Source organism: Carassius gibelio, chromosome B19, assembly GCF_023724105.1.
Source record: "Carassius gibelio isolate Cgi1373 ecotype wild population from Czech Republic chromosome B19, carGib1.2-hapl.c, whole genome shotgun sequence".
Lineage (NCBI taxonomy): Eukaryota > Metazoa > Chordata > Actinopteri > Cypriniformes > Cyprinidae > Carassius > Carassius gibelio.
This window is the reverse complement of record NC_068414.1, coordinates 26,284,207-26,296,342: the sequence shown is the minus strand read 5'-3', so window position 1 is coordinate 26,296,342 and position 12,136 is coordinate 26,284,207. Positions and strand designations below refer to the sequence as shown.

The 12,136-nt window shown below is 33.5% G+C and overlaps 1 protein-coding gene across 1 annotated transcript; it reads left to right on the top strand.

Moving 5' to 3' along the window:
- Positions 1–1,883: 1,883 nt before the first annotated feature.
- satb1a (SATB homeobox 1a) lies at positions 1,884–10,448 on the top strand. Its single transcript, XM_052584197.1, has 11 exons — positions 1,884–2,205; positions 2,599–2,798; positions 2,882–3,058; positions 4,096–4,222; positions 4,543–4,666; positions 5,167–5,278; positions 6,318–6,700; positions 6,787–6,981; positions 7,157–7,312; positions 8,498–8,695; positions 8,782–10,448. Exons 2-11 carry the CDS (start codon positions 2,624–2,626, stop codon positions 9,358–9,360), a joined length of 2,226 nt encoding a protein of 741 aa, XP_052440157.1. The 5' UTR covers positions 1,884–2,205; positions 2,599–2,623; the 3' UTR covers positions 9,361–10,448.
- The last annotated feature ends 1,688 nt before the right edge of the window (positions 10,449–12,136 follow it).

Here is a 12,136-nt window from a genome sequence, read left to right as displayed (position 1 = left end):
AAGAAGACACTTTTTTTGAAAGAAGACACTTATGCTCACCAAGGTTGCATATACTTAATAATAATTATTTGCATTTATTTAATAATAAAAAAACACAGTAAAAAGTAATATTGTGAAATAATTACACATTTAAATAATGTTTTATATTTTATTATATTTTAAAAGGCAATTTGTTCTTGTGATGGAAAAGCTGAATTGTCCCTTTTTTTTTTACTAAATTTTTTAGTTTAAAAAATTTATTTTATTTATTTATTTTAAATTTAATTTATTTAAAACAATATTATGGATCTTTTGAACTGTTTAAGGCAACATATTTTAAACTAACAGCACTTGGTTAAATAAATGTTAAATTCAAAACATACATTTCCATTTCATCTGCGAGGAAAACTTCCAAAACCAAAAACTAAAATGTCTAAAATTTCAACCAAATGTGAATTAGCAGAGCATCATTAAAGGTCCTGTTTTTCATGCTTTTTTGAAGCTTTGATTGTGTTTCCAGTGTGCAATATAACATGTGTTCATGTTTTGCGTGTAAAAGAACAGTATTTTTCACACAATTCACCTATCTGTATACCGCTGTTTTCACTGTTATAAAAACGGGCTGATGACTTCCTTGTTCTATAAAGTCCCTCCTTCAGAAATACGTAACGAGTTCTGATTGTGTCAGCGGTTCCTGAGCGCACTTTACCCTCCTGGAAACGCGATTGGGCTAGAGTTGAGAAGCAAGCGGTCAGGATTTGTTTTGAAAACATGGCAATGCTGATCTGAATGCACGTGCTGGAGATGTACTTCTAATCACAGAATGCTTTTACTGACGAGATGCGCATGAAAGTCGCATTTTGCACAGCCCTGACATCTAGTTAACCAAGCTAAACAGCGTTGCCCTTTGTGTAATAAGTTACAGAAACTGTTAAACGCACCAACTTAAATAATAAAATACACTTACCGGTTGTGGTCCATAAACAACACTTTCTCCAGACAAAGAGGGAACTGCTCCATCTTTCAAGAATAATCTTTGTGCGAATCCAGCATTAAACTGATTAAGATTGAGGAAGCTCGCTGTCCTCAGCAAAATGTGCTGCACATAGTTTTACATGTGGATTATAATTTTCTGGAACTGAGTTAAACATAAATTGTAACCATTGATCTCTAAGTACAGCATCCCTGGGAAGCCCAAACAAAGATGATTAGACTCCGAGATGAAAATAACAGCGTTTCAACGACATGGCAACAAACACAAATGCAGCTATTCCTCTTCTCCGTTGGAGTGCAACAAGACCACGCCCCTTTTTTCTGTATTTATGTGGGCGAAGGTCAGTCAAAAAAACTGTTTTAGTGACGTCATTACTGCAGGAACTAGAAGGATGTAGTCCAAATGGGTTGTTCATTGTAGGCGAATTCTGCTAAATAAAATATCTCGCTTGGCATTGAACTTTGATATTTATAATTTTACAGAAATTATTTATACTCTAACAACAACAACATAACACACTAACTAAAGTTTAAAACATGGGATCACAAAGAATGGGACCTTTAAAAAGGAATGTCTTATGTAAACCTTTAATAAACTTATATGGCCATTGTTATTAGTTAAATATAGTATTTACTTATCAATTCTCTCTAAATTCTTCTAGTATCAATATGGCCAAGGACAAAACATTTCATGTGTGTTTTCACAGCACTCAATGTAAGCCAATCAAAAAATATAAGTAGTTGTACATTAGATATTTGAAATTAAGTGTTTTTACTAGTGAAACATCAAAAAAGCTCAAGAAACCAATTATTAAACGTTAAAATAGCTTGCCATACTAAAACAGTCATGCATTCTGACAGGAGGCACTTCTGCTGGAAACTGATTGGTCTGCTCTTGGTGACATCACATTGATGATGCTTTTTGGGACCGCCTATAGATTTAATTACGGATCTGTGTTCGAGCATTATATTATACGAGCCGTTTTTCCTCAATATTAGCCTTATTTTATTGATTTAAATGCGTCTATTTTTTCCCCGTTTGCTAAGAACAAAGACCTTTCTTTATGAAATAAAACCCTCTCTCGAGTCGCTCGTCATCGGACCCGCGCGCTGATTCTGGAGCCAGTGTTTTTGTTAGTGAGCGATCCTGGGACGCGCGCTAGCTCTGTCGGCATGTTCGGATCCCCGTCTGCAGGATTGTAACCACCGGGAAACAGCACTGCAGTCAATAAAGTAAGTGAACGGAAAATAAATATGGCATAAAAAGGAGACGAAATGATGATATGTCGTAGACTGAGCATATATGCAGCACCTGTAGCGGCTCTTTACTGCTGAACAAATAACATCTTAAGCCAGCCTAAGATGCTTTGCTGGTCGTAGGTGGATTGACATGGTCTCCCAACCTGATTAAGCTGGTCTTTAGCTGGGAAACAAGTTGGTCTCCGAGTCTGACCAGAAAAAAAAAGTCTAGAACCAGTAAAAAAAAATAAAAAATAAAACAACACCCAGCCTGAACATTATAAACCATCATAACAGAAAAGAAGAAAAAAACTAAACAACTGAGCAATACTACAATTCTCTCTCTATATATATTTTCTCCTTTCCTCATGTTATCATTTTCGGTAGTTTGTGAGAGCTGAGATTAAAAACGATGATGGACCATTTGGCAACTACTAGTGGCACCCAGGGGCCCGTCATGTGTGAATCCTCTTATCCTCCCTGTAAAATGGCCCGTATGGAGAATTCAAGAGATCTGCCTGTACCTGGAATCACTCCTGTGAGCCTGACCTCCAAACAAACATCATTACATGCAAACAGGAGGAAAGGTATACACTGATGGGCATAAACACGGATAGAAGACCGTGTCTGTTCATAAGATGTCTGAGTGAACGTGTTCTCCTTTCTACAGGGAGTCTGATCCCTGTGTTCTGTATGGTGGAGCAGAGTGATGTCCCACCCTCAGAGAGGAAGAGATCGGAGCATGCAGAATTTGTGCTGTTGAAGAAAGACCTGCTGTTCAGCCAGATTACAGAGGCTGCACTGCAAGAGCTGGGATACACACACACCGCGGCGGCTCTGGCTACAGGTACACACACACTAATGAATAATTCACACTCAATTCAAATTTAATATGTAAGCCTGAAAGATGGGGATGGGGCTGTTTCTTTTAGTTCCAGTCTGCACCATCATAGCCTGCATCTTATCTTTCGGTATGCATCTCACTTACTGTAAACATTGGAAGTCCCATATGCTCACTAAGGCTACTGATTAAAATATATTTAAAATATATTAATACTATGTAATAAATATAAATATTAATATACTTTGAAATAACCATTTTCTATTTTTATATATTTTAAATGTAATGTTCTCCTGTGATGGAAAAGATGCATTTTAATATGCTGATTTGGTGCTCAGGAAACATTTCTGAGTATCATCAATGTTGAAAACAGTTGCTACTTAATATTATTGTGGAAACTGAAAATGTTTCCAGGATTCTCTGTTGGATAAAATATTTAAAAACAGCATTTGAAAAGTAGAAATCTTTTTAACATTACATTTTAGATCAATTTAGCACATATTTTCTGAAAAAAAAAAAAACTAGCATACTGGCTCCAAACCTTTGAACTGCAGCGCACATATAAAACAAACTATTTTCAGTAATCATACCTAATTGATATCAAATTGAACTGTACTTTGATTCATTTTAAATTTTAAATTTGTATTTAAACGTTGAAAAGTTTAGACAATTAAAAAAAAAAAAAAAACACTGCAAAAATGTTTGAATAGTCGAATCTTTAAGTTAAACTGTATTTAATGTGTTTTTTTTTACGTGACATCCCTCATATATGGAATGTTTAATTTTTTTTTTTTCATTTTAATATAAATGGTTATAAATATGGTACATCATTTGCCTATATGAATCAACAATTAATAAGTGAAAAAAATAAGATACAAGACACCTAAACTTGCTCAAGATTAGAAAATTACTAAGGTTGCCATAAGAGAAAAATAAGTAGCAAAGTAAAAAAACAAACAAAAAAAAAACAGAGTTACGGTGGCAGGAACTATGTAAGGATCATATATAGTAGTCATTGTAATAAAAAATAATTTCTGCATTAGGTCAGGTTCAGGTTGGCCATTGGAACCCTGTGTCCCTGTCCACTGTGACAGACACCTCTGACGCGACAGTAGGAGACATGCTTCAAGATCTTTACCATGTCATCACCTTAAGAATAAAGCTACACAGGTACAACTGGCACACACACTTGTATCACATCTGTCTCTGGGTTTCAGCAAACAGGCTTATCAGAATGATGAACTACACTCTGAAAATTAAAACTGTTCTGATTCATGATTAAGGATAATTTTTCACAGGTAATTTAGTACTAAAACTCATTTCAAAATTATTCAAAGTTATTAAAGTTATTGAAGTTTTGAGGATAAACACTTAATAATATAGCTATTTGTGAAATAATAATTATTTGTGATTAATGTCCTACAGTGTAATTAATTATTGCAGTAAACAGTTTTTCTCACTGACTCACGCACATTCTCTCACTCTCTCAGTGTTTCTAAATTAGAGGACTTGCCTGCTGAGCAATGGACTCATTCTACCGTCAGAAATGCCCTGAAGGAGCTGCTGAAAGAGATGAATCAGAGCACTCTGGCTAAAGAGTGTCCATTATCTCAGGTACGTTCACAGAAAAAAAAAAAAAAAAACTTTATACGGAAGTAAACACTGTAAATGCACTATTTTTGCCAGGCACTATATTCCATATAACCTTATACTAACTTAAACTTACTTGTCATCAACCATAGCTTAATTGCATGTAGCTATAGAATAAAATAGGGTTAATTGTCTTATATCCTATGGTTAAAGAGCAGAACTATGATCATAGAAGTGCTCTCATTGAAGAATACACCCTACTATTAAGATCCATCCCTAGGTTGAGAACTAGTTATTAAATCTATTTAGCAAGGAGACAAAAACCTTTAGCACATCCTTTCTGGACACATTTAGTCAGTTCCAAGGCATACCTCAAGACTTAGTTTAGTATGCTCTGTCTGTTAATTACTGAATTCCTGTTAAGGTCACATAACAAGGAAATGAGAGGCAAAATCAAATTTTTGCCTACACACAAACATACATTAACTTGTATGTTTTTTTGTTGTTGTTGTTGTTTTTTAAAGAGCATGATTTCATCAGTAGTGAACGGCACTTACTATGCCAGCATCTCTGCTGCGAGATGTCAAGAGTTTGGCCAGTGGTACAAACACTACAAGAGGGCAAAGTCTATGATGGGTGAGTAGCAACCTACTGTATGTTCTCCAAGAATAGCTCTTATATTCACACATTTATAGCTTTCGTTAAGTAGTCATCTTGTGTTTCTGGTAACACTTTAAATTAAAGCTTAATCCATTAACAACAAAGAATTTGATATGTAAAAATTTCTAAATATACATTTTTAACATTAAACATTAACAATAAATGTATTTTGGTTATTATTAGTGTTCCTGTAGCTCTATTGGTAGAGCATTGCTTATCAAGTGCAAGGTTGGGGGTTCGATTCTCTGGGAACACATGATAGGTAAAAATTGATAGCCTGAATGCACTGTAAGTCGCTTTAGATAAAAGCGTCTACTAAATGCATAAATTTAATTGTAAATTTAAATATGGACAAACATGAATTTGAAATATTAGTATATAAGTACATTAATAAATTATAGATTATGCTTTCAAATTGTTTATTGTTAGTTCATGATACATCACTGCTCCGGGTGTGTGTTCACAGTGTGTGTGTGCACTTTGGATGGGTTAAATGCAGAGTACCAATTCGGAGTATGGGTCACCATACTTGGCTCTATGTTACCTCACTTCACTTACTAACCTTTATTAATAAAAAGCAATAGACTACGCTACAATCAAAGTTGGCAGTCTTTTATTTAAAAATTTATTTATCCTTGTGATGGTAATGCTGAATATTCAGCAGTTTTCAATATAACCTGCTCATTCAGAAATCATTCTAATATGCTGATTTGGTGCACAATAACATTTTCTTCTTATTAGTATTGTTGAAAACAGTTGTGCTGCTTAACATTTTCATGAAAACTGTAGCTGCATTTTTGCATGATGCTTTGATAAATAGAAAACATTTATTTTAAATGACAAAAATCTTACTGACCCCAAATCTTTGAATGGTAGTGTAGGTAAATGTAGATTTTAAATACTAAAACTGTAGTCAAGTAAAACAACTGTATATATGATATGCTGTAAATTTTAAATAGACTCCAGTGATTTCACATGAATGTCGAGCTACTAAAGGTTTTTTATGTCATTTCAGGTGACATGAGCAGACATTGCAACCAACCATCATCCTCCAGCCAGCCCACCATGTACCAGCAGCCAATGGAAGGCAGTGGGGCGGAGTCACATGGCGTTGTCCAGATGCAGGCTGGAATGCCTGGTCTGGTGATGGCTCAGCTCCTCTCACAGCAGCATGCCATGTCTCAGCTCCTCACACACGCTCACACGCACCCACACGGGCCTCATCCTGCACCACTAAAGACTCCTCCCAAATGCAATGTGTCCCCACCCACAGTAGCTCAATGCCCCTCACCTGTCACCGACGTGTCACCTGAAATTTACCATTGGGTGCGTGATGAACTAAAGAGGGCGGGGGTTTCCCAAGCCGTGTTTGCACGAGTGGCCATTAACAGGACTCAGGTAACATGATAGAAATGTACATATATCTCAAATATCATGTATCTGGATACCTATTAATGTGCTGTCTGTGATATTACTTGAAACAGGGCCTGCTATCGGAGATCTTGCGCAAGGAAGAAGACCCACGGTGTGCATCTCAGTCTCTTTTAGTAAACCTCAGGGCCATGCAGAGCTTCCTGCAACTGCCACAGAGCCAGAGAGACTCCATTTATCTGGAGGAAAGAGAGCGTAACCTCAACTCTACCTACAACCCCAATACAAGCTCACCTCTGCCCATTCAGGTTTACTCAAATGTATTTATGAACCTGAGATGCTAATCAGCATGTGCTATAATCTCTATGGCTAGCGCATCTTATTTTAGACAAGTAAACTCATAGTTAACATAGTAATAATGTTAATACTAAAATGCCATTTGTTAATTAAGTGTTATCATGACAAATATCTCTTTCAATACAGGCAAAACTTTCACCTGTTTCCAAGGACATTGTAGTCAAAGTGGAATGCGATGATTCTGGAATTAACTACGGCATCTATGATGAAATACAGCAAGAAATGAGACGAGCAAAAGTGTCTCAGGCCTTGTTTGCAAAAGTGTCTGCAGCTAAGAGTCAGGTACTGTACATGTGTGTGTGCATATGTACAGAAGGAATACTTTAGTACAGATTGCACAAGAAATCTCTACTAAAAAAGGGGAAAAAGATCCACCTTACAAGCCAATACATTTAGGCATTTGATCCAAAGCAGCTTTCATTATATTTGAGATATATACATTACATACATATTTAAACATAATAAATATTTATTTGAATGCAGGGAAATGTGCAGTATATACTGTACCTACAATTCATATAATGTAATATAGTGTTCATGAAAATAATTTGTATTAATCCACTCCCAGTTTTCTGAGAAGATATTTACAGTAGACCAGAAGTCTAAATTTCTTTAAACTGAAATGAAATGTTATTGAAAGAAGTCTTTTATGCTACACCAAGGCTGCTTTTCTTTGATCAAAAATACTGTAAAAACAGTTATATTTGTGAAATATTATTATTCTATTTTAATATTTGGTAGCCACTCATCTAAAAACTCTAAAATATTAAAATAGAAATCAGTTATTTTAAAGTGTAATAATATTTCACATTGGTGTAGCATAAAATACTTATTTTAATAACATTAGATTTCGGTTTAAAGAAATGTATTTTTAATTCGATGTATACACATTTAATGCATATTCAAATACAATAAATTTATATCCAATTTATATACCTTGAATGCACTGACTGTTATATTATTAGGAATAAGTACTGTAGTGTGATTAGTATTAATATTAATCCACTCCCACTTTCATGAGATAATGGAAGTTTTTTTCTTACATTTTTAAACAGAAAAAAAATCATTTTGTGAAATTAATTAATTAAATAAATTTTCCATTACAAATTAAATTATCAGCAAAAGAATTAGAAAATAGTACATTTTGAACAAAAGAATTCACATGGTTAACGGTAGTTATTTTGCTTATTTGACTGGTGACCTAGAAATACTGCAGAATTTAAAATATCTCTTGAAAATTAAATATTTATCTCCTACACATAAATATTTATTATATATATTTAAATATTTATGTCATGGAAAGCATAAATAAAATATTTCTTATTCATTTTACATTATAACATTTTCAAATGGTCCAAAAAATCCTAAACCATTACATTAACGTCTAGGTTTAAATTAGATTTTAAAACAATTTTACAACATCATCTCAGATGTTTGAAGCCTGCTGCTTTTGTGTTTGTGTTTCAGGGCTGGCTGTGTGAGCTCCTGCGCTGGAAGGAGGAGCCATCGCCTCAGAATCGTACACTGTGGGAAAATCTGTCTCTGATTCGCCAGTTCCTAAATCTCAGCCAATCAGAGCGAGATGTTATATATGACCAAGAGAGCAATACAGGGCAGACATTCTACTCAGAAAAACACACAAGACCACTGACAGAACAACTACAAGTGAGTGCTCACACAAACTTTTACATATATTTTGCTAATATGGGCCCTAACATATAGCTAATATTATTTTTAATTTTTTTTTAAAGGTCATGCCACAGCACATGGTGCCTCTGAAGCAGCACCAACAACTGCACAAAATCCCAACTCCGCATCATCAACACTTCCTCCAGCAGCATCTCATCACTGGATGTCTCAAAGCCACTCACATGGGCCCAAATATTGGAGGCAGGTCTTTACCACCAGAAGCCCATGCAATCCTGCAGAGTTTCATTCAGGAAGTGGGACTACATCCAGATCAAGAGGCCATTCATACCCTATCTGCTCAACTAGGAGTAGCCAAAGAGGCTGTTCTCAGCTTTTTCAATGGTCACAACTGGCTTAGACAGGAAGAGCAGGACAACAGAGGAGAAAGAGAGATTGAGGAAGGGGAAGTCGATTACATGGAGGCAGAGGAGGAATGCATGGATAGGATGGAAAATGATGAGGAGACAAACACAAACATGATGATAGGGAAACAAGACAGTGTGGTGGAGCAAAATGCATCTACACAAACTCGCTTTATCATTACTATTAAAAAAGAGGAGGAGCTTCCAAGTAAGGAGGAGCTTCCATGTAAGAAGGAGCGGGGTGATAGTCCCACCTACTGCCAATTCATAAACTCCTAATAAATGCATACGCTACTGTTCAAAAGTTTGGGGCTATTTTGTTTGAATAAACGTAATACTTAAATTCATCAAGGATGCATTAAACTAATCAAAAGTGACATTTATAATATGACAAAAAAACTTATATTTGAAATAAACAGTTCTTTTGAACTTTTTATTCATTTTAGATAACTGAAAAATAATGTGTCATGGTTTCCACAGAAATATTAACCAGAATAAATGTTTTCAACATTGATAATACAATTTTATTTTTTTGAGGAGCAAATCAGCATACTAGAATGACTTCTTTAATTATCTGAAGGATTAATTACATTACAAAATATTTAAAAATAGAAAAGTTATTTTACATTGTAATAATATTTCACAATATTACTGTTTTTACTGTATTTTTGATTTAATAAATACAGCCTGAATGAGCGTAAGAGACTTCACAGACATAAAAAAACACTCATACCAACCTCAAACTTTTGAATAGTAGTGTATTAAATGACCAAACAAACCGCTATGAATACTGGGTGATTTGACAATTCCATGTAGCGTATTTATTTACGGTTGTGCCTTCATGCACAAGGTGTTTTACTGAAACCTCATACTTTGGATGCCACGGAAAGAATTCATTAAACATCTAAAAAAGTGTTTTGTTAATATTAGGGGTGTAAAAACACTCATGTCTGACTATGAAAATTTAATGGAGAGATTATAATATCCAAAACTTAATTAAGCCACCATTATCATAATGTATCACATCATTTAAGGATGAATCGCTAATTTAAATTGTTTTTAGAGCAAATATTTACACCCCTAAATTAATGTGATTTGCAGTTTTATAGTAGTAGTATTTATTGTTTGTCTCTCGTTTTCTGCTCAATTGAATCTTTGCAGGTGGCAGACAACGTCAGTCAGTGTTAATGATGGCATTTTCAGCCAGACAGTGTTGCCAGAGACCATGATGTATTATATGTTAGAGGCAAACAACACATTACTGTATTATTGTCAATAGAACAAAACACAATAGAAACAGCACTTTGAATTATAGTGAATAGTTCTCTCTGATGAATTACAATAAATCTTTACTGTTTGTTATTGTTCATTATATTTAAAGCCATTTTATTCGAGAACTAGAAAATGGGCTTAATATGTTTGTTAAATGTGAAGGCATTCTTGATTATAACTAGTGCTGTCAAATGATTAATCGCGATTAATCACATTCAAAATAAATGTTTCTGTTTACATAATATGTGTGTGTGTACTGTGTATATTTTGTATATGTATATATAAATACATGCATTTGTATATTTAATAAAAAGTTATATTTATATTATATATATATATATATCAATTATATTAATATAAAAAATATACATGTAAATGCATGTAAATATTATATACATTATATATATATATATATATGTACTGTATGTGAATGTATTTATATATACATAATGAATGGACACAGTACACATACATATATTATGACAGGACTAATTATAAGTAATTTTTTTTGCTAGTTAGTGTCAGAATTGACCGTACTGTCAATATGTGACCCTGGACCACAAAACCAGTCATAAGTTGCACAGATATATTTGTAGCAATAGCCAACAAAACAATGTATGGGTTAAAACGATCGATTTTTTATGTCAAAAATCATTAGGATATTAAGTAAAGATCATGTTCCATGAATATATTTTGTATATTTCCTACCGTAAATACATCAGAACTAATTTTTAGTAATATTAGATTAGATTAGTAATATAATATTCATTGCTAAGAACTTAATTTAATGGCGATTTTCGCAATATTTTGAATTTAACATTTTTATTTTTTTGTATTTATTTTTTTGCACCCTCAGATTCCAGATCATCAAATAGTTGTATCTCGGCCAAATATTGTCCTATTCTAACAATAGGTGAATTTATTTGCTTTCAGATTATGTATGAATCAAAAAATAAAATAAAAAATAAAAACATTTGAAAAAAAAATACTTATTACTGGTTTTGTGGTCCATGTGCTTTTAGAAGTACAGACTGTCAATTTGTGATTGCGAGATAATAAAATGAAATGATACATTTGTTTTACAAAGATTTTTTTATAACATTTGATTTCTGCTTAATCAGTAAAAAGTTGTTGAGGCTTGATTGAGCTGATTGAGGCTTGTGTCTGGTTTGTGTCTGGAACTTGTCCATAAACGAAGCAATTAGATAAAACGAAATTTATGGTATTTAGTAATAAAGAGATAAATAATCAGATTAGGATCACTATTAATGAAAATGAATTAGAAAGAGTAAATCATATAAAATTTCTTGGAGTAATTATTGATTGTAAAATGACATGGAAACCACATATTTTAAACGTTCAAAAGAAAGTATCAAAAACGATTGCAATTTTGAATAAGTTGCGATTATGAACAAAAATGCACTACATTTACTTTATAGTTCACTTGTCACACATACCTAACGTATGGTATTGAAATATGGGGAAATACATATAAAACTAGAACCAATTTAATTTTCCTATTACAAAAGAAGGTTATCAGATTAATTAATTATGCACCTTACAATTCACCAAGTAATTCACTGTTTCTTCAATCAAAAATTTTGAAGGTTTATGACTTAGTTGATTTGTACACGGCAAAGTTTATTTACCAAGTTAAACATAATAAAATTCCTAAATGCTTGCAAATATTATTTACCCAGCGAGAAAGTAATTATAATCTCAGAGGACTATGTATATTTAATCAACCACAAGTACATTCTACATTAAGAGAGCACTGTTTATC